Raw genomic sequence first — 24,563 nt, 5'->3', positions numbered from 1 at the left:
AAATGTAGCGGCATGTTTTTCTTCGTGAAGGTCATTAGTGATTTTTGACTGAACTCTCAATAAGACTTTCTCTACAAAATCGTATTTTGTAAAACCGTCATTTCTTAAGCCCCTTTACTTATTGAAACTTACAATGTCGACCTTTTTGTATTACCCGCCCAAGAACAAGAAAGCGTGTGAAAGTGTTTTACGCGCTTCCCTTAAAATATTATTCGGTTTAAAATTCTAAAAACTCCATATGTACTTTTTTCAAACTTGAAGATAACTTTTTTGCGTAAAGTGTAAATGTTCCCTCACATACCAGTTCTATAGAAATTTTATTTATTAATATTTGTGGTTATTAGATTGTTAACTCCAAGCACCTGGGAAAACCGCTCTTGTACTCGTTTGACAGGTACCAAGGGTCCAGCCTTTGGCCTTTTATGTTCAAAGCACGTAGCCTAAAGCAGCTTAACGATTAGCTCGCGGGTTTCACCTTTCAATCCTTATTTACTTATGGGCATTATTATGCATCCAGCGTATGTAAAACAATATAATCCAAGTCTAAGTTAGAGCGAATCTCAGCATAACAAACAGAAATATCCAATGTTTGTTTACATTGGGTCACTTGAAAAAACAAAACGGCAAACACTGGAGAACCGTAGTCTATGCGCACAAAATGACAACAGACTACTGATTTAGCCTAACAAAATGGCGGTCCGACTCGCCATTTGGGGCTGCCATTTTACCATAAATACAAAAATAACTAGTCACATTGCGCTACTTACCTCACGCGTTCCGTTTTGGTCCAGTTTTATAATGATAAAAAGTTAACTTTATTAGTACATTTTATTGTTGTTAAGTATTAGAAAAAAAAATACCTATTTTAAATTAACACGACAGATAATGTTACCATTGCCCTGCTATTTTTGGCACATTACTATAAAAATAAACACTGACCTAGCCTTGTAAGAGCGTAGTTTGGGTTAGAGTTTTGAGAATTAAAAACTATTAATATAATTCTTAAATAATTGAATTAAAAACAAAACTTATTATTATTATTATTATATTATAACATTTATTTTAGGATGACATTATTTATTATTTTATTATGATAATCTATTCGTTCGCATTGCAAATAAACATTTCGTATTGTAAATTAAACGTCACTTCGATGTTACACTCCCTCAATACTATCCCCGGCCTATCATAAACGTATTTCAGCGACTGAATTAGGTGGATATCTAATTTTCTTTAGAATAACAGCCATTTCAACCCTCACATCACAGTCTGTCCTTGTTTTGCTACGGAATAAGGCAGGTCGATACAATAACCACCACAGGCGAGATGGTGAAATTACTACGGAAAGTACCAACAGTGTAAGACGGCGTTTCAATTGTCATCTTCTGTTGTTCAATTCGGGTTCTATCTCGATGAAGATTGGACTCTTGATTGACGAACGATGAGAGGTTTTAGTTGAAGTTCGACTTGCACACCGTTGCTTCAAAGGAGAAATGATATTAAAGTGGTGTGGCTTAAGTGTTTTATTGGTCGAATTTATAATATTTACGACTCATCTGGCTCATAAAAGAAAAAAACTTAATTTGTCCATGTTTTTTTATTTAACTTCGAGAAAAAATGAAACACCTTTTTTTTTGGGTATGAGGAACCTGATTGATTGCAATTGAGAAACTGCATTTCATAAACAGAATAGTATTTTACTTTTAGAACATAGCACAATATAAAACATGTATCAAATTTATTGAAATCATTAATAATACCAACTCGAGCAGAAAGATTTTATTTTTCCACTTACGATTCATAAGAATACAGCTTTTCTAACTTCGATATTGCTCTTACAAAAAAAAGGGTTCCACCACGTTTTTCTTTAATAGCTTTACGTACTTTTGGGATTACATCTGTATAAGTAATGGCCTGTCTTTTCGGCATGCAAGCAACAAAAAGGTTACCTTCACCTTCACCTTCATCTGAGCTATAACTTTGCCAGTGGCAGGAGCAAATCGAAATTTCTTCAAGAGCGGAGAGGATGATCGTCTCCATGACATGCTTTGTCTCGAGATCGAAACGATGAACCAACTTTTCATCCATGGTGAAAAAACAACGTCAAAATTGAACCGGATATTCAGCTCAGTCAGTGAGTTAGCTAAAGTGGATTGAATGTCGCTGAAAGATATCTTTAGGTGATCAGCTAAATATGTTGTAATAATTTGTTGAAACCAAACCAGAATTTTAGTTAGGAGACCTAACCGATATTTAAAAAAAAGTAGGATCACAATATAACATGACGTACTTTCAGGAGATAGATAATAATATAACATTAACCGTTATAATTATTACGACTATTTTAAAATGTACCATACTTAATATACGTATGTCAAATACTCCCGAAGACATGAATGTTTTTGAATCGTGGACAATTTACTTCAATTAGAATGTTTAAACATAAATAAAATTGTTAATATGATATAAGGACCGGTATCAGAGGCAACGTTTCGTACGTACGTACGCATACACACTGTTCGCCTGAGTCTGTAGGTCAATATGGCGTTGACCTTGCTGGGTTGTATAGCATTTTATCAACTGATTTCTGAGCTTCTATTTATGTATCGTTATTTGCTTTACAATAAAATATAATGAAATAATTAATTTTAGTAATGATTTCAAACATGTAAACAAAATGTTGAAATTGCTTTATTTTGTTTTAGATGGGTTTGCGACGATTTACCCGAGATGAAGGCCGCTTTGGAGTACAACATACTTTGCGATTACGATACTCATTCATACGAAAGTATGCGAGCCCTTTGCGACCGTTTCAACCGAGCCATCGATTCTGTAGTTGCTTTGGTGAGTATACATTAAATAAATTACTTAGGCAATATTAGTCATATAAAAAAAAACGATAAAGAGTAAACGCAGCAGTCTATACAACGCATACTGTTATTTTCTTCCGGGAAAATGATAGTAGAACAAACATTTTTAACCCATAGGATTTATAGCTCACTTTGTCGTGTCTCTTTACTATATAATTTAAATATTTCAATTGCTAGGAACATTCGAAAACCATTGTTTGGCCAGCAAACATGATATAAAACTAAAATAAAACAAATTAATTTTATTTGCAATATCAGAATCGGTCAAGGGAAAGGGGGCTACGAAATGTCATATATTTCAACATTTTTGCAGTGTTTTGTCCGAGATACGATTATTTCTCTTACTCCATTCAAGAAACTTTTGGTCAAAATTTAACGACACCCGCATTTCCTCTTTAGCCGAGTAATTTATTTTAGTATCGAATTCTAGTTTTAATATAATTACGGCATCGGCCCCGTAATCCGGAGAATAAATTAACAATTTTGATAAATCACTGGTCTGTGAATTGTGAATAGTGTGAATAGTTAGAGTATCCATATGTGTCAACATGAAAAGATTTTGATTTTATGAAATATTTGCCGCAGTAACATTTCAATTATTTTAAATCGAGAGGTCGATAATGTAACAGCTAACGGTGCCACTAGCATTAATTTTAAATTAATTAAAATTTAAGTTCTGCTTGATCGGTTGTTGAAAGTTTATTTTGATCACGCTTTACGTCGCACTGATTCTACCAGCCATTACATACCATTCTTAAAGACAAAAGTCTTTAACGCTTGCTACCGGTCATGAAATTTGGCACTGAAACGTGGTCATTGACCGTAGGTCTGGTCCGTAAGTTCAAAGTCACTGAACATGCTTTGAAAAGGGGTATGTATGGTCGTAGTTTCTGATGGATCGAATCGTATGAGGAAATCCATCGGAAGTATCAAAGTTACCGATATAGCCCTAAAGACTAGCAAGATGAAGTGCCAATTGGGCCAGACATACGTGTCCCAGAACCTTTTGCTGATGGAGCAGACGCGTTCTGAAGATCACGTACCGGTAAGCGCAGCGTTGGGCGTCCCGATGCCCGGTGGACCAATGACTTGCGGCAATATGCGGAAAGAGATTGGATGCGGAAGGCGGATCGTACATTATGGCGGACTATGGGAGTGGCCTACATACAGTAGTGGAGAGATACAGGCTGATAATGATGATGATGCCACATTTTGATGGCGCTTACTAAAACGAATTTGAAATTCATTATCATCATCTCAATCGACACGCTTTGGATTTTATGATGTTTATTGATGTTCATTCCCCTGTCCCATTTCATCTCTAAACAGGGCCCGCACGAATCCTACAATTGCTTTTATGGTAAAGATAAGAGCCTATAGCCATCTGGGTCGGATAATCGTTGTCCAAGATGTTTTTCACAATATATTATAGATATTAATTGATTATGTTATGTTGAGGATTTTTAGGATTTCCGTTCGTTTAATGTTGGGTACTAATTTCAACTTGGTATCTTGACGGACAACAAAATAATTTTATAAAAGTTCCGCCTTTTCCCTTTCGAGAATTGAAATTAAGAATTTCAGACCTATTGAGCTAATTTGCTTAATAAAAGGTTTGGTTTTGAATTATAGTTGGTAAAAAAGTCTTGAAAGAGGCGGCTATATTAGCAAAGTGACTCGAATATAAAGAAAATACAATAATGGCTCAGGAAGTTTGAGTACGAAGCATTTCTATAATACCAGTGCAGTGGTATGTAAGTATATTAATAGAGTCGACCTCGTGTGGCGTCTACGAACATCGACCGTTGCGTCCTCGTTGCGTCTTTACTAAATGTACCTCGTGGGGACGTCGGTGTCGTCACGGATATGTGTAATTTAGGAAATAATATTTTACTTTTATAAAATAAGGCATTATAAATGAGGGAGTGTCTGTGGCAAAAAAATAAGAAACCCTCGTCTACTCACATTGAGCTATGCAAATTTTGTTATGGTGTAAATCTCAGTTTAGTAGTTCATTCCTGTAATTTCCACCTCAAGGTGAATGTAGACATTGGGTCGAGATGATCCTGATGTAAAAATACGACACGATAATCGTTTTGCATGACACACTGGTGACCATCGTGCTCACATACTTGTAACTGTATAAAACATTTTTGAAAATGTTTTATAAAAAGCTAAATCTTTTTTGTTTGATGATATTGGAATATCATCAAACAAAAAAAAAATTAGCTTAAACAATTTTAAAATACACGTAGTTTTCACTTCTCACTTTCAAATTGTTGAGTGATGTTTTCTTAAAGATTTGCATCTGTAATTTACGTAGTTATCAGAATATTAAGTAATTATTATAAGTATGTACAACGTTTGCGTTTCTAACGGCCTGCTATACGGCCATGTAGGGTATATAATGACACTTACATTTAAATATACTTATATATTATATATAGATGGGTTTGCTACTATATATATTATATATCATTATATATTATCATCATCATTGTCATTGTATATGTCGTAAAAAGTACAAAGGACATGTTTAGTTTGTTCCGGAATGGAGTCATGTCATGATCGGCATACTAACAAAGTATTAATATTGACATTAATACACTGGATGCAATTAATATGATATAGAATAACAGAGATGATACCACCCTATAGCTTTTCAGTGATAGAACGTGATTAATATGTCATTCATTAATAGTTTTTAATACCCAGGTTATATTGAATATCGCCTGCTGAACAGATACCGTCAGCTTGGTTTCTGTGTTAGGGTCTTTTAGATTGTGACCGTAGATAGTGACGTCCTTTACATATTATGAGCTAACGTTTTGCAGAGCAAGGGCTATAAGTATTTATTAACTTGGGTCTTGATTTCATGAATACCTTTTGGCATGGAACATTTCTGTCGATGTTACCTGCTTACGAAATTACTTAGGGATCTCTAGCTACTTTTGCTGAGGATGCACAACATTATGTGTTTACCATGCCTTTTATCTTCCATATTCATGATATTCCATATTATCTATTGAAACGATGCATCCCGCATTGCTGTGCGTATTATAGCACATCATATGTCCAATATACCGGCTAATTTAGTTTATTTCGGATACTTATTCTGTAGGACTAATGAAGCTTGTGTCTGAAATAGAGAACCATTATTATTTTTCAATTTTGTTATTGGATTATTATTTAATCATCATCAGTCCACTGTCGTCCACTGCTGGACATAGGCCTCTCCCAAAACACACGATAGGGCCCGGCCTTCGAATCTCCTCATCCATTTCTTGCCGGTCACCCGGTCAAAGGCCCCCATTTCCAATTATTATTTGGATTTTTTTAATTCAACTTATTGACAAAAAGTATACAGTACAGTAGTCTTGGGAATTTCTTAAGTAGATTTCAGCGGTATTCAGTATCGAACACCTTGTATAGTAAAACTAGCTTGACTGTTGTAAATTTCAGAGCTCTCAATAAAACGAAAGAGGACTTTCCGCTTGGATCTAGATTTGACTTGGAAGTACAGTTTTGATCCAAAATGGAAAACTGCTCTCATACGTCTGAGTCTGTCTGCTTTCCCAAAACTTGTATTTGAATCCATAGAAGTCCGCTAAAAGATAATTCTAATTGACTCCATAGAGAAGAGGTCCACGATCTCCGATAATTTATGTCGTAGGAGCTAGCTTCATTCATTCACACCACTTCAGACCCGATTTTCCACATTGTATGTACCCCATGCTCTCAATAAGCCTTTGGTCAATTTAACCGGCTATGTTAAACGTTCATTGCAGTCTGTACTTAGGAATTTAGTGACTAAAACCAATCAACTACAATTTTGTCCCAACTGAAGACATGTGTAGAATAATGTCTTCTAGACATAATATTTCGAATGAGTTCCCTCCAATTTATGAAATTATTTTCTAACTACAGCATAAAGGTAAACAAAACTACGGGATCCACACAGAACCAGGTAGGTCGTAAGCATTCAGTGCCCTAAATAAATCCTTCCAGCGGTATCTTTTGCTCCAAACCTTCATAATTCGGTACCACGTAACTCCGACCATCAAGGCTCTTTGTCTTGCGAACCAAACCATGATTTAATGGTAGAACAATTGCTGGAATAAATAGATTCCAATGAAACTGAGTCTTCACCCTCAAATCCAAAGGTGCTTCTTATCATCATTCTTGTTATGCTAACAATCTGCTTCTCTATATGCTTAAAGCCAAGTGATTCGTGAGCTCGTGTCTTCCTGCCTGTAAAATATGTAGAATAGACAGATTAACCCACACGGGCATTCTAATCACGTCTAGATTTAAATTTCAACAAAATTAGTGTATTGTGACTGAATAAAGTAAAAAAAAGCTTATAGGGACTAAAAAAGTATAAAGTTTTCAATCTCTAGATAATACGTAACATATATTAAAATTACTCTATTAACGATATTTATTAGTTGTAAAATTATAAAATCGTGGCTGAAAATGTCGTTAGCGCTTTATATTAAGTTTCGGCGTAGACCATTTGTGGGGGGCGATGACCGTAGCACTAAGCAAATGCGAATGTCTCGTAATGTTAACGACCTCTTTTTTTTGGCTGCGCCAGCGTCGTTCGAGATTAATGATGAATTCATTGAATCTTTTTTTTGTTTAAATAGGAATAGATTTTATCAAATTATTTGTTATTAAATAATCACATAAAAAATTTATTTCATAAAATAAACAAGTCATATCTAATAACTTTGTAGGGGGCCAAATTTTTTTAAATTTTTTTATTTTCTTTAAATTTAAAGATAAAGCTAAGATGCAATAATCAAAGTAAAATACTTGGGTCCGCTCTCTAATTTTCACTAAAGTGGCTATCGAATGACGCAACGTTTCAAAGACGTGCTTTCTGTTTGGACGAGCGATTGCGTAACTAGTTGACTACAGGTCACCATTTCCACACTTGTACTTCGTACTTTATACTGTTTTGACCCAATAACTGTTTTCGATATAAAAAACAGATTAACAAAAAAAGGAGAAGCAGAATGGCTTTTATTTATAGATTTTCATTGGAAAAAAAACATAGCAAGTGAACGTGTTTTAGCTCTCCATACTTTAAAATGCCCATAATTTACGATGTAATGTCAATTACAGATAGTTCTAAACTCGGAAATAACTAGGTACAAATGAATTGGACTTATCATGCGGCATAAAACGTGATCTAACAAAAACACGTATGACGGCTGAGTTAATAATCTATCAACATGAGCGAGGCTAGGCTAATGACCGCTGCGATTATATTTTATTTTTAAAGGTAGGTATTGTATGTACGCATAACTTGTTACATTTATCAAACCTTGAACCTTGTCCGCACTCAAGGCCAACGACATTGCTCTTAAATGACGCGGAGCTCGTATCGATCGGTCAATTCACCATATTCGCAATGTCAAGGCTGCTTAATACAAAATAACCTGTATTTAATTTTAAATGTATATTGAGGCGAAAATTACGAACCAGTTGGCCTCCATCCTTTAAAATTGTGTACACAAATATTAAGAACAAATAATTAGGGGCATTTTAAGGGATGAAATTGCCGTTTGTAGTTGAAATTTCCAAATATATTATTTAAAAAAAATGGTATTAATTAAATCCAAGTTTATTCTACTACATATTTCTTCGATCTCATCGTTGAGATAGAATATTTTATGATAAAACTGGATAATACAAGGTACACAATCTGTCCTGAAATACAATATTTAAAAACTAACATTAATACTATGCCTTTGAATTTGAAATATGTCACTCTTACACTGAATATTCACTGGACTTACTCATTCTCGTGTCAATCATTGTTGAAATAATTTTGTGATAATAAAACGAAGATAAGTGATAAAGCGAATTGAATTGCTGTACATTACACAAAGTTGGCATGGAGTCAAAAGCATTCTTTAAACACTTCTTTTGCTTTTAAAATAATGGAATGTATGTGCATCGAACTATTGATAGATATATATAGATTACGTCCTCTGTGACAGAAAAATATTAGCGTGTCCATGATGCCCAGGTGTATTAAGCTGTGATACTTGAAAAAGTGGTTAAGACTATCAACAACGTCATGTTCCATAATCTAGAATAATCCTGTTAACAAGTCAGCATTGGGTCATAAAGTTAAATTCACACAAGCGTGGCTGAAAAGGAAGTTTCTGAATTCATCACACCTGAAGACTGGCCATCATCTAGTCTCGATTCCAATCCACTTGATTATGATTTATGGTTTCTTTCATATAGTTTCTTAGCCATGATTAGGCATTGAACCAAATAATCAGTGGTAAACTTTTCCATGAAGACAGTGCGTGCTTCAATCGATAACTGAGTAAAAACGGATGTGGATTATAAAAAAAAGTAAACTATTTGTAATACAACTAAGTAAAAGTTTAGAACATTATTTTCTTGTAAGGAAAAATAGTAATTGGTTACAGCAATGAGGGGGTATAATGGACGATGGCGTATTAATTCTAACTACTGATCTTGTATTGTTACCGCTTTGCCGTCCGGCGACACCACAGAGGTGTCGTACGGAAAATAGCGGAATATATCTTGAATAAGGAAATGTACCTATCCCGTAAACAAATCTACAGCGTCCGAATGAGTATGCTATACTTCATAATTTTCGACGCATTGTAAGCCTTAAAATTTAAATAACGGTGTGTCTATTATCGGCTTCGTTGACTAATAATCATCGAGCCTTGCTTTTTTTACAATACCCATAAGGATAACGACCCAAAATCATTTTCTAAATTCGGGGGCCGTAACGTTTCTAATTTGGCATTTTTTATCCAGTTTCCTTCTATTGCAATTTTGACCGTGGTACTTGTTGGTTTAATTGCTAAAAATTTCAAATAGATAGTTCCCATTATATAATTCTACGATATCCGCGACTCTGTGTATCTTTGGGAAATATGTTTGGACCCGGAGATACTTCAAATTTATTATTGGTCCTAGTTAAATCAAAGTCTAACAACGGTGCACTGTCTCCTTCGTCTCATTTATCGAAATCAGGTGGAAACCGTAGCGTTCGCCGAATTCTGCTTCTAAATATTTGATTATCTTCCGACGGTTCTGATTCACTTTTTGATATCCAATGTCTTCTAATCGTCCGGGACGTCAGTTAAGACATCGGTGCATTCATCGTAAATAATCGTACCGTCTCTTTCGTCTGCCATGATGTACTTATAAAAATATACTTGTTGACGTATGTAACTTAAGTGTTGCCTACAAAATGCAAAAGATATTAAAAGTGGTCACAGCTGCCACACAACAGTGGTCTGCGCAAAATACTGGCCAACGGCCGGCATTCGTGTCGAGCGATGCAAAAAATTGGTACCCGCAATATATCAATTTTTCTAATGAAATATGTACTTAACACTTCCACGGTGAAGGAATAACATCGCGTAATAAAAAATCAAACCTGCAAAATTGTAATTTGCGTAATTATTGGTGGAGGGGCGTCTTGTGAGTACGCACGGGTAGGTACCACCACCCTGTCTATTTCTAACGTGAAGCAGTAATGTGTTTCGGTTTGAAGGGTGGGGCAGCCGTTGTAACTATACTGAGACCTTAGAACTCGTATCTCAAGGTGGGTGGCGGCATTTACGTTGTAGATGTCTCTGGGCTCCGGTAATCACTTAACACCAGGTGGACTGTGAGCTCGTCCACCCAACTGTGCAATTAATAAATAAACATATATACCTTAAAAAAATATCTTCATATATATCTTCAAAATGTTATGAAAGTAGGGGAATAGCGTTGATAAATTTGAAAACTAATGGTGAGATTAGTAAAACTTAACAATTTGTAATTCAACAAACAATACAGTAAACAATTTGTAATAAAAAGATAATATCAAGAATTGCCGGCGACAAGCCAATAAATTTTTACGAGACGTACGGACGGTAATAAACGAGCAGTATGAATCCTGGCGTTGGTAGTAGCCTGTATTATTTGAAACACAGCACAGTTGCATCATTTGATATGTATTCATAGGGCATATTACTCGTTAATACATAGATTGATTAATTCCTCCATCCCTCTCAGCGACTCGCCCCGAGTACTCCCCACCCTAGACAAAAGTTTCGACCGCTTCTCCCAATCATACTTTGAGAGAGACTGGGTCTGGGTGAGGTTTGTTTACATTCTGATACGTTGTTCTAGTATTTAAGCTGTCTTCAATCACAATCCATCGTGAGGTCAGGAAACATTTAACAGAGAAAGAGGCCATACATCTTTGGTCACTTTTTCTGTTAAAGGAAAGTAACGTAGTCATTACCATTATTTACGTCGCGCTGCGCCTGGTATTCCTCATGGTACATTATTCAAATCGGAGTATCGAAAAAGAAAACATTAAATAAAAATCACACAGTTCTTTTGTCGATCTTATCCTGTAAACGCAGTATTGATGTTGCAATCTGTTTATGATGTGTCATAACCACGTCGGTACTCGTATTCGAAAATAACTCTTAGTTTTCGAGGTTTCTAGATTAAAAGATTTTTTGCATAACTCATATTTACTGACGAATGCCAAAAAAAAAAGAAACATGAATCACGGACCACGCAGTATTTATTTTAAACCTGTAACCATTAAAGCGGCAACTTCATACTTGAATGTCTATTAACCGAAATTGTTACAAACATTTAATTATACTTTCATAACTTAGAAAATCTGTCAATATTTCAATAGGTAGTTTAGGAAAATGAGATATTCACTTCAATTAGCTTCCTTCAATTTATCATAATAATTTTAATTTTTAATTTTAATACAAACATAACATAATATTAAAAGAAAAAAATAGTAGTTTATTTTAAAATGTTCACTAGCAAAATTAGGTTATTTTATGATTTTTTGTTATTTTTTTATTTTATTTATTGTCTTTGTAGGCAGACGAGCATACGGTCCACCTGATGGTCAGCGGTTACCGTCGCCCATTGACTTCTGCAAAACCAGGGGCAGAGCCAAGCCGCTGCCTACCAAACTACTTTTAGTTATGTCAAAGAAGATTCGCAGTTAATTATTGAGAATTTATTATTAAAATTTCAGGAAAAAGGTACATCCTTACCAGCACAACGGTTAAACAAGTATCCTTCAAGAGGCTTACTGAAGCACATATTACAACAAACCTACAATCAAGCCGTAGCGGATCCCGAAAAATTAAATCAATACGAACCCTTTTCTCCCGAGGTACGTAGTAGTCTGCGTCAAAAAAATATAAAGCGCCATTTTACATAATATAATCCGAAAATGAAGCTTTTGTTCTTTGAAAATGGTAATTTGAAAGTGTTGTTTGTTTTTGTTGTACAACAGGTGTACGGTGAGACTTCTTACGAGTTAGTTTGTCAAATGATAGATCAAATAGAAATATCAGCTGACGATGTATTTGTGGACTTGGGCTCAGGTGTGGGACAGGTTGTACTACAAATGGCAGCTGCAACACCGTGTCGCATCTGCCTCGGTGTTGAAAAGGCAGAAGTTCCTAGTAAATATGCTGAGGTAATACATTATTTCAATTATGTACATATTAAGATATTTCGACCATCGATAATTGGTCAAAAAAATAGAACACAAAAATAAAATAAGAAATTGTATTTCAGAACATGGATTTGCATTTTAGGATGTGGATGAAATGGTATGGCAAAAAGTACGGAGAGTATAAATTAATAAAAGGCGACTTTTTGTTGGATGAGCATCGGGAAAAAATAAATGCTGCTACAATTGTTTTTGTCAATAACTTTGCATTTGGACCACACGTTGATCACCAGCTAAAAGAAAGATTTGCAGATTTAAAAGATGGTGCGAAAATAGTGTCATCAAAAAGCTTTTGTCCATTAAATTTTCGAATAACGGACAGGAATCTGAGTGATATCGGAACCATTATGCACGTAAGCGAGATGACGCCACTGAAAGGCTCCGTTTCTTGGACGGGGAAACCAGTATCATATTATTTGCATATAATAGATAGGACCAAATTGGAGAGATATTTTCAAAGACTGAAAAATCCGAAACTCAAGGTCAGCAAAAGGGTCTGTTCCAGTCACGTATTTTTCTATAAATTTATATACTATCAATTCTACAGGGTGAATTTTGTTCTGTGATTCCTTTTAGTACTTTTCGCTGTTATTTATAGATTCTTGACGCCTACGAAGCGTACTTACAAAATTCATCCTGTATATAACTTTATTGATACTGTTTCTGAGTTTGATGGCGTGAAGAAGTTTAAATTTTTTATAAATAATTGCACGACATGTAGTATAAAAAAATGGCGGGAAGGCGCGATACACGCCACCTGTCTGCGATTTACATAGCGGGTTAAGACTATGGAACATAATGGAAGAACGCACTTACTAAACTGACAGTTACTATTTGATAGTCCTGTTACCGTTCCCCGGGATAACCGTTACACAATACAATTGACACTGACCTCAAAAGAAACCTGGTTCTACTCGATGGTCACCGTCGCTCATGGACACGAGTAACGCCAGAGGCACAGCGAAGTAGCTGCGCACTCCTCGGGACTGTTCATACTTCGTTTGAAGAAAGACGTGTCATAGAATTCGGGAAACATAATTTCAGAGCTGGGTGGTTCGGTACATGCCTAAAATTATCTTCGGCGTGCGTTACCCTCGATGAGCTTAGTGATTCCAAAACATAACCGAATCTTCCTAAACTACCTTACACAGGGAGTATAAAAGTTGATCTATAGATTCAAAGGTTCCAAATGATCCGTAAGTTACTTGAGGATGAGGAGAATAATTGATACAAATAACGATGTAAATAAGTTAGACCAATAGAAGCTATCAATAATTAGTTCTTTGACTGTATTGACTATAGGGTTCACATAACGGGTGTGAAGACGGAGAAGGAAGCGGTAAACGAAACCTCAGTGCCCCTCCAACAAGACAGTCTACGCCTGATCTACTCAACGGCAACAGCAATCACAGCACGGGCTCACTGCCAGAGCGCAGACGGAAGGTAGCACGCCCTAGGACTGTCAGGTGATACTTTCGGACAAAAAAATGATTAGCTAATATGGGTTTTATGGCCCACTTGATGTAAAACAGTTGCCTAACGCTGTACCGGTTGGTGCTGACTATTAGAAGCAAAATAAGTTTTTTTTGAAGTGGTTGCCAGAGCGTATAGACATCAAATCATGAAATTATAGTAAAATGGTTAATAATATCCCACTTTTCAAGCGAGTAATAATAGACACGATGTTGATATTAACCCGTATTAGCTTGCAATTTTTTTTTGGCAAGAACGCTGAATCTTTTCTTGCGCGAATGATCTGGAATTTCGCGTATTCGGGATTTCAGTTCAGTCACATATTAGACGAATTTTTGCACTCTTCATCCGTATATTCGAGCTCCGTGTGGATCTAAGTCAGGAGAGATGGCAGTGGAACCGCGGCTTACTGCAACCGGATGAGTGATCAATCAAATCAAATCAAATCAAACCGACGGAATCGTCAGCGAAAGCGATTATATCGGTGGAACAGACTGCGTCGCTGGTGTCTGTACTCTGTTGACCAGAACTAGCTTGCTGAGTAGAATGTGAAACACCGCCAAACGATCTATAATATGAATTCAGCGGCGCGCTAGGTTACTCCAAGGCGCTGCGCGATCTTTTTCTCCATTAATCCAAACTGGTTCGCTGACGAAGTCTAGCGCCTATAAGTAATTTCATAAATTTTATGTTATTGTCAATTGTTTATCACCAAAAATTGGGTCATCAAAAAGAAAATAACATCATAATTTAAAAAATTGCTTCAGGGGTGACAATGGGCGCACACGTCGTGCTGCGGCCGCCAAGAGACGCGTGGCACGGCGCTCCAGTGACGAGAGCGACGAGGAGTCTAGCGGCACAGACGACGCACCGCCTGGACCAGAACCTGCGCCCAGGGAGTGGGGCGCTCCTTGGGCCTCATCATCCGACTCCAGTCAGTTTTATAATGATAGTCATTTAATCACATCGCTGCTTTAACATACATCTCAGTGCCTTTTCTCTTAGTGGCGTTTTCATTGTCTATCTGGTACACAGTATCTACAAGTTTAACATATTATTTTTCATATTGTCATCATCTAATGATATCAAGATCGAATGCCACAGTTCAAAAATATAAAATAACTAGCTGTACTCGTCTGATTCGTTGGGCATTTAAAATTAAGATTATTATTTGTAACCCTCATAAAGATTCTCATCATTAACGCCCCCGCAACTGGTGTAGGGAGTCCAACACTCATATAAATATTAGCATATCCATTAAGTACATGTATTTTCTACATGGATACCAAGTTTCAAGTCACTTGGATGCATGGTTCAGTAGTTATAACGGAACATCCGTAAAAACCACTGTAGATTCATATATTAGTATAGATATAGATTTGGTAGTAAGTTGGTATCTGTATGCTTTCGAAGTGTCGGTAGGATGGGATTGAACATGTGCTGTGTGACGTCGACAGACCGTAGCCGTCGAGCGACGAGTAAGCGCGTGGCGTCGGGCGGAGGCGCGCGGCGGCGAGCGGCCCGCGCCAAGCGACGCCGCACCACGCCCGCCGCCATCGCCGGCCTGGACTTGCTGCACTCCACCACGCTCGAGTCCACCATACACAACGGCTCCGTGAGTTCCGGCCATACACATTTCTCAACATTCCAACTCTATGTTCGGATATCGTAAATTTCGTTCATTAGACCATTAACTAGAGCATAAATTCAGTAGACTTTTCGAAACAATCTTGTTCGATGGAAAACAGACATAAAAACGACTTTTCACTCAACAGCAATGAAAGTATCGTTAATTGTATATACTTTATAACACCTTTGTTTTCGTTGAATTTTTTTTTATTCTTATTGCTTAGTGGTTACTGGAGCCCATAGACATCTACAACGTAAACGCCACCTATCTTGAGATATAAGTTCTAAGGTCTCAGTATAGTTACAACGGCTGCCCCACCCTTCAAACCGAAACGCACCACTGTTTCACGGCAGAAATTGGCGGGGCGGTGGTACCTACCCGCGCGGACTTACAAGAGGTCCTACCACCAGTAATTACGCAAATTAAAATTTGCGGGTTTAATTTTTATTATACGATGTTATTCCTTCACCGTGGAAGTCAATCGAGAATATTTGTTGAGTACGTATTTCAGCAGAAAAATTGGTACCCGCCTGCGGGATTCGAACACCGGTGCATCGCTCAACACGAATGCACTGGACCTCTTATCCTTTGCCTTATGAAAACATAAAGAATTTTGGCCGTTTTCAGGTGACGGCCCCGCCGCCGGGCTGCGTGGGGCAGCGGCTGTCGGCGCTGGGCGTGCAGCTGCAGCCCGCCGAGCGCCTGCACTCCGAGCTCGACATCCCGCGCTCGCCGCACACCCCCTACAGCCTCCAGCTACTGCTCGACATGTTCCGGGACCAGTACCTCGCTTTCATCCAGCGCATGAATACGCCTGAATACGCCAATGAAATACGAAACCAAATAGAGAAAGAAAAGGTATCTCATATCTTTTAATCTTCAAGAAATTGTATTCGCAATTGTTTTAATAGTATTATTTGTGCAGTTTTATAACAAAGTTCGTGCATAATGATATCCGTTAATGTATTTTCTAATATAAAAACGATTTAGAGGATGAGTAGTAGTTATAAGCCCATTGAAGTGAAAGCTATCATTGCTATGAAATAATCGTGCTTTCGGATTTGTAGTAATCAATTAGAGAGAGTACCTTTGCGTATTTATATAAAAATATTATCATAATGCAATGATTCAATTTTTTCGATGAGTTGCAACTTAAAAAAAATTGTTTATGTTTTTCTTTATGTTTACCCAAAGTGTAACATTAGGACACCCCTTTTATAATTTTTATTATGTTATAGGAAAAAAATCATAAATTGAAATCGAGAGCATCTCAATTGGACAAACAAATTAACGTCTTAATAAGTGACAGTGTAGCACTTCTCAAAGCCCGCATGAGCGAGCTTGGCATCCACGCCAACAACACTGTTGACCTCTTAGCGAAAGCGAAAGAAATCGTCGGAAGACACAAAGAACTGCAAAGTAAAGCGAGTAAATTACAAGCCCAGGTAAACATTATGATAAATAATTTAAGTATTGTAAATGGCGTTTGAGCGATTACATTAAATTATTAAACATACTATTTCTGTATTCTGAAACAGATTGCTATTCTTCTCAATGTTTGAAATTAAACAATGATGCCAGTGTAAAGTTGTCAGGGTGGCACATTGACAAGTGGTCAATTTATTGTTCAGGTGAATAGTATAGAAGCTGAACAGGCAGTGCTAGTAAAACAACGGACGTTTGAAATTACTGAAAAGTATCGGCAGCTCGGACACGTACCACATGATGCTGAAGTTACTCAAAGCATAGCTCAAGAGTGTATTTTAAAAGAAATTTCGGCCACTTTAGCCCACAGGAAAAGATTACACGCTCAAGTGGGTCATTTACAAAATGAAATCACGCAGATGGAAAGGTCTAGCGAACAGAAACCGACCACTTCCTCCGTTCCCGTCCCCCCCGTCAAGATGCACGCGGTTAACGCGAAACCGAGAAAGAGAGAACAGCGTTCGCGATCACAAGAATGGCCCGAGGTTCCGGATATTGGCAAAATAGAAGAGCAGAACCCGGAACTCCTCGCTCAGAAGATACTCGAGACGGGACGACAGATAGAAGCCGGAAAGGTCACCAAACCTAACGTCATAGTCAACGGATACACGAGAGAATCCGAAAGACTCGACAGGTACCCAAAATCGACCACTCCGAACCCTAGGCCCCAGACGCAACGTCCGTCTCTCGCTCATAGGCATTCGCCTGTAAAATCCCAGAAACCACTTAACGTTATCGGTAAAGTTCAAGAATCACCGAAAGTGATCAATTTCGAAGACAGGCTGAAGAGTATAATAACTTCGGTGTTGAACGAAGACCAAGAACAGAGGAAAGCTTCTCGGCAGGTGACACCGAGCAGTCCGTACAGTAACGGGTACGTGACGGGCCGACCCACCGCCGCCTTCCCGCCGCGCCGCGACCTGCGCCGGGAGAGGTTCCCCTTCGAGCGCCACCACCATCCCCACCAGCCCCACCAGCCGGACTACACGCAGGTAACTTCACTACCGATACACATTCATTACATATTTACTAATGCCGAGAGCCTTGACGTCATCTTTCGCATTCCGCATATCATCAAATCTAAACTATTATAAAATTAATAGAACTGTATCTGTAGATTCAAGATATAGATAAAAAAAATGTGATGTGTTATTAAGATATTACTGATTTTATAGATTATTATGGTCTGTTCATACGTTTGTTTTTTTACTAGAGCATTTCAATAAAAAATTACTATGGATACCAGCTCACGATGTATCTTACGATATAGTATTGCTGGTCTCTATAGACGACAAAATGTAAATGTCAGCACCCACTTTAAAGATCAATCTTGATAAAACATTTGTTTTTAAATGTTAGGATCACACTATTGGTTAGTATGTTATATCTTGCTACGATTATGCGAATCGAATATATATAAGGAAAACCAATTTTTTTTTCAATCCAAGTAAATAAAGTGACAATTACCTATTCAAAATACAATGAACCAATTGATACTTATTAATAACCAAAAAAAGTAAATTCTGGAAATAATATTACCATACGACCTTGCCGTTGAGTTGATTCGTAAAGCATTTTTTGATTATTATTATTAACATAAAAGTAGCGTAACATTTAAGTCAACATATAAGTGCACCATTTTATTAAATATCTGTACTCACGCACTCGAAGCACTTATATGTTCTTGTATGTATACTTATATGTAATACTACCTTATACCCTCTACAATTCGGACAAGCTATTCTACCCACAGACACAACCCACTGAGTTGCTCGCCGGATCTTCTCAGTGGGTTCTGATCCGGTCGTAGATTCAACGAAGCACTGCTCTTGCTAGGGCAGATGTTAGCAAAGTCTACCAGACTGAGCCCTGACAAGTTCGGTGAAGCTTACATGGGTGGACGAGCTCACAGCCCACCTGATGTTAAGTGGTTACTGGAGCCCGTAGACATCTACGACGTAAATGCGCCACCTACCTTGAGATATAAGTTCTAAGGTCTCAAATATAGTTACAACACCTGCCCCACCCTTCATACCGAAACGCATTACTGTAATGATATAATGCAAATAAAGCAAATAATACAATTGATAGCATGTGCTTGTATGAATTGTATTATTTGCATCATGCGAAGGAATAATATTTTCAATAGAAAAAGTCGAACGGTTTAATAGCAGTGAACGAGTATTCTCACAAGCGTTTGCACGATCTGTAGTTGTTTGTGAAGAATGTAGAAATTTATAAAACGAGTGTAAAAAGCGTCACTTGACATTAGTTGAGACAAATCTAATAATAAAATTTAAGAGGTTCCCCTTCATTTATTAAACCATCACACGGATCTCCCTTCATTTATTAAACCATCACACGGATCTGAAATATGTATCATTTTATGATTCCGTAGGATCAAGGCAAATCGAGGCTTTGTTTGAACATTGTTGTAATTTACTGAATAGAAATAGTGGATTACGTTAACGCTACAACTACACGATAAGATTAGGAACAAAAAGAAGACGATTTTTTTATTTTGTATTTTTATGAAAAAAAGAATGTATTTTGTGTTAGTTTCACCATCACCTCTTTATTTTTTTCTGGATTTTCTGCAACTTAAAACATTAATTTCTCAGATGCTGGTTTTGCTTTACGATGACCAAAATTTTGAGATTGACATAGATTCAGTTGTAACGTTCTCCGAACAGTATATCTCAGCATGTCATTCATACGTAATATTTGGAATACCATCCCCTTTTTTTCTTAATCTATATGGTTATGTTACATTCACTGATGTGCTTGTTTAAGTGATAATTCTTGTTTTAAAATATTATTTTTATTATTGTTTTTTCTTTTTTCTTTTAACGATATTTATTTTCAATTGGGAGTGTCCCTTCTGCATAACACATGTAAATCAACATAATCAATAAAAACGTGAAATACTTTTGAAATGCGTATTTCGGTTTGTACAACGGCAGTTAGGAACGGTCACGGTGGAAATGGCGAGGCAAGGCGGTAAAAGTACAGAGTAAAGAGTAGCGCGCGGTTCAGGTTTCCCCGGCTAAGCTGGCGTTGCGGCGACACCTGTCGCAGGAGCGGCTCGCGGCGCCGGCGCGCACCATCGGCGACCTCGTCAACGGCGAGATCGAGCGCACCCTCGAGATCTCCAACCAGAGCATCATCAACGCGGCCGTCAACATGAGCGCGCGCTATCACGACGCCAACGGGACGCCGGCCCCGCATCAACCGCTAGAAGGTACTCCCCCGACCTCAGACGTGTGTCCTCGTCTCCCGACGGATCGCAGCACGATTGATTTTATAACTTTTACAGGGCTAGCGGCTTGCTTACAAGCCCGTGTTTTGGCTTCTGAGTACTGGCGCGGACGGAACGGCGTCAACGGAGGTTCTAATACTCCGAACGGCAGCGTTTCAGGCGACCTGGAGGATTCCCGTCCTCGGTCTCCGCCGCCCGATCCTCATTCGAACACGTCTACCCCTCTGGTCGATGAATCACCGGACGGTGGAAGGATACCCGGTTTGTTTTCTTTACTTTTCGTATTCAATATTTGAAATGCTGGCAAACGCATCAGCCATTTATACTTATAAAGAATATTCTTTTAAGTACTACAAAAAAGGACGTGCTTCTGCTAATAAAGCGAGACAAATTAAAAGTGTGCAGTCAAATTATTTTTACTTTGTAACGACGTTATCACAAGTTAAAGTTTCACAAAATTATATACCAAATTATGGACATACCAAATGCTAGAAACGTAAATTTACCGGCGTCTCGCCAAGCGAGAGAGCGGAGTACTTGGACGTTCAAAACGTTTGCGAAAATATTTTTATCATTAATGAGACGCAAGCTAGACATAATTTTGTTTAAAAACACGATCGAGTTCTGACAAATAAATACCATTTTATGTTTTTTTTTTATTTCATTTTTTTTTTATTTGATGAACGCGATCAAGGATCGATGAATGAAAGCGCTGATTTTTTTCTGGCACCAAAAATATTCCTGGATGTATCATTTTTGGCACTCAGCGTTACCGTCACTAATTTTATACCGTGTAAAAATTTCAGAAGTAGAAGGTTGCGAGGAAGTAGACGAAAGTAAATGGCAAGATCGCATAGCTTTTCGTTTTGATCAAATAATATCGTTCGCGTCGACGGCGATCGAGGACAAGCGGCGGCGCTCGGACGAGGCGTGCAACACGTCGCCCGACTCCGGCATCGGGCACGGCGAGGCGGCGGCCGTGGCGGCGGCGGCGGCGGGCGGCGCGCGCGGCGACACGGCGCTGCAGCACTTCCCGCCGCACCACTTCAAGAAGCGGCTGTACCGGCGGTCGCGCTGGGGAGCCGCCGACTGGGAGCGCCCGCCGATGTGACGCGCGTCCGTGTAGTGCCCCCCCGCGACGCTCCGAACGTGACGACGCGGAGTTCGACTGTTTCTCGTGTAAATAAAACGTCCGTGCTCGATCGCGATGTTGATTGTCGATTTTGTTATATTTTTTCGAATATATAATGTAATTATGTATATTATTGAGTTTATTTTACGTTTAAGATGTGTAATTATTTATAAGTAAGGTTATGTCGCCGTTCCGTACGAGCGCAGGATTTTTGCGCATTGGCGGATTGTATTTCATGTGTTCAATTAGGTAATAGTCTGAAATACATGTCGCGTCGCACAGTAGGATTTTTGACACCCTAAAAACGGATGTCGTAATTTCAATAGCTTATTGGATAGAGTAGATTATTGAAAAGCGAAGAGTTCAATTTCCGAGTGCCGATTTTACAATTTTACAATAGTATTACATGATCACATATGTAAATACAATTTAATCATTTACGAAAATACGTATTGACTGAAACAAGGTAACGCTTTCTTTGATATTTAACAGAAAGAGAAAAATGGAAAAACATGAATACTCTGTAATTTAACTTTGCGGCTCTATTTTAATGTTAATAACTGATGAAAACTTCGCATATTTGTATCTCTTATTATACCTTGAAATTATAAATTTGAGGTAATTGAGATTGAGATTCGTTACTTACATTTTTAAAAAAGAATTGGCTACTGCTTTTGTCATATTTTCTGAGACCTTTAGATGGATACACCGAGTTCATTTTCTAGTGCGAGGTGTTAGCATTTAATTCCATTTATTATTATTACCCGCTAAATAAACAAGTAAAATTCAACAATTCTGTCTAGCGACTTATGGACAATGGACATTTACGTCGTAATTTGAAAAGTCAAAATTATATTTTCTAGATATTCAATAAATTATAAAAATATTTGGTTCTTTGGTTCCAATTCAATGCACAGACTGACTGAGGCTTAGTACGCGCCCTGCGTTAGAACGTAATGTTATCTGAATCCTTGAATTTTAAGTAAAGAAATTTAGCGTACGTCCGCTCTGTGTGTGTAGAGAAATAAATATGTACCTATTGAACAAGAGGCGATAAGTGTGAACATCGCCCCGGTCTTCGTTACTTCTCGCCTTTGTTTTATTTCAGAATGTAAAATAATATAATCATTTTACTTTACATCATTTCTATTGTATGATATTTTGTCAAAACTTTAAATCAGTAGCGCTCCGTTCCATTGAAGGACAGCATAGACATAATTACGATTGAATTGAGACTCATTTTGACACGATGGACTTTTTGGCCACGAATAAATTAAATAAATTGCATCTTCAGTTTTGAAACGAATTGGCACGCAGGAATTATGCTCTTAGCCCTTGAACAATAAAATGTCCTATACGATACGATGTTCGTTTTTCGGTTCAAAACGTGTGTTGTGCGTCGGTGATGAAGCGGCGGATCGATCTACGCCGGTCTTTGATGTTTGTTGTTTTATGTGTTTAACTGATGTCGGTGTTACAGAAAATTCGGCCTGAATAATGTCAATCATTTCTTTAGTGGAATCGTTTATATAAAATAAGGTAATGAATGTTTACACTATTCCTGATCGCGTCAAATATGTAGTTTGGGTTTTGATATTTTGAGACCCATATTTTTTTTACAAAATGACCAATGTGTGGTTCATCGACTGACATGATACAATATTAATTGTTATAAATTTTCATAATAAAAAGTGAATTATTTCATTAAAAGGTTTTAAGGGATATTTATTTCATCATAAATATTAGCACACGAATGTGAAACATTAAAGGGAATTCATATTTCATAAAAAAAGAGCAATAAAGATAAGTACTTACATCTTTGTACTCAAACTATAAAATGAACATACTGGAAGTGTTAAAGTTCCTTGTTAAATATAATTAGGATGCAATGAATTGGCAATGTGATTAGAATATCATATCATTTTAATTTTTACATGATCGTTCTCGATAGCTGTTGTCAAAATGAGATTGAAAAGTTTTCTCGATTCCAGAAGGATTGTTTAAGATTAACATTGCCGTTATGGTTTCAAGTTGGCGTGTTGCTGCTATTTCGAACAACAGTGTCAAAAATATATGGCATGCAAGCGATGCGTTAATCTAGGTAATTCAAAAAATTATGGGTGTTTTCGTGTCGATAAAAAATAGTGCCTTAACGTGAATTAGCGGTAAGAGTCTTAGAATAGAAACAGTTTAAATGTAATATTTTGAGCGACTTTTATACTTTAAAATCATTGCCTTAGATTATTATTTACTATGTCGTTAATATCAATAAATATCCGTATTGCGGAAATAAACAGCGAACACGAATAAACGGGCTATATGTACTAGTCTTCTTGAAATACAAATTTATAAATCACTGCCAAAAGCATACACGTAATTTATATTATGAACGATTAAAGTAATGAGAATGAAAAGCTTTATCATACAAACATTATTTACAACAATAACTTAAATAATCAGACAGGAACGCACACTTCAAACTTTGGTTTAAAATTTGTAGCCAGCATACAGATTTAACGGTCAAAAATATTTGCCGTTGGCTAGATTATAAAAATATGTGGACTATAACATTCTATTTTACAGCATATTTTTTCCAGAACTACTAAAATCTATAAATATTTATGATATTGCAAAAAACAGACCCTTCTTTTTTATTTATTCAAGGGAATAAGGCGATCCTCGCTCCATATAATAGGTTAACGGATAACCATAACAAAAGAATCTAAAACATAATGAGATAATAATAAAATTAAAGTGAACATTCAATTTTTGAAATATTAATGATTTACATTTTTAATCATTGAGTTATTCAAAATTCTTAATATCGATCATAAAAAAGCATGAAGCAAAAAAATAAAGCACGATATGTGGCGTTGGGTGTTAGTGTATAATTAATGGTTAGCTCTTCGTTTATTGTGAGCGCAAAGGTGCATGAAATTGCATAGCTTTTTAAAGTCTGCTCGAGAATTTACAAAATTAAGAGCCATACCATTGCCCATTCTTCACAATGAATCTCGTACGTTAACTCTTTAATACAGAAACTGTTTCCTAAGACAATCGCTTTTATGATTTCCCAAATTAAAATTTTAAATATCCCCACAAAAATCATAATTAATCGAATCGTAAATAGAGTTTAGTTTTCGCAGATAACTGAAGTT

The 24,563-nt window shown here is 37.1% G+C and overlaps 1 protein-coding gene across 7 annotated transcripts in view; it reads left to right on the top strand.

The window, feature by feature from the left end:
- Nucleotides 1-23,119, top strand: part of gpp (DOT1 like histone lysine methyltransferase grappa) — a 31,497-nt gene extending 8,378 nt beyond the window's left edge. Inside the window, exons 3-15 of one of the 7 annotated variants that reach the window (XM_089727619.1) lie at nt 2,706-2,844; nt 11,941-12,081; nt 12,205-12,390; nt 12,492-12,908; nt 13,729-13,892; nt 14,667-14,833; nt 15,357-15,514; nt 16,157-16,387; nt 16,768-16,974; nt 17,161-18,006; nt 20,051-20,255; nt 20,331-20,534; nt 21,080-23,119. In XM_089727619.1, the coding sequence (XP_089583745.1) occupies nt 2,706-2,844; nt 11,941-12,081; nt 12,205-12,390; nt 12,492-12,908; nt 13,729-13,892; nt 14,667-14,833; nt 15,357-15,514; nt 16,157-16,387; nt 16,768-16,974; nt 17,161-18,006; nt 20,051-20,255; nt 20,331-20,534; nt 21,080-21,384 (3,370 nt within the window). In that variant the 3' untranslated portion in view covers nt 21,385-23,119. Of the gene's footprint in view, nt 1-2,705; nt 2,845-11,940; nt 12,082-12,204; nt 12,391-12,491; nt 12,921-13,728; nt 13,893-14,666; nt 14,834-15,356; nt 15,515-16,156; nt 16,388-16,767; nt 16,975-17,160; nt 18,007-20,050; nt 20,535-21,079 lie in introns of all 7 variants that reach the window. The other 6 variants (XM_089727620.1, XM_089727618.1, XM_089727617.1 and 3 more) reach the window with 6 other exon arrangements.
- Nucleotides 23,120-24,563: the final 1,444 nt, after the last annotated feature.

Source organism: Bombyx mandarina, chromosome 05 (genome assembly GCF_030267445.1).
Source record: "Bombyx mandarina strain Sakado chromosome 05, ASM3026744v2".
Classification (NCBI taxonomy): Eukaryota; Metazoa; Arthropoda; class Insecta; order Lepidoptera; family Bombycidae; genus Bombyx; species Bombyx mandarina.
This window is presented reverse-complemented; position numbering and strand designations above follow the sequence as displayed.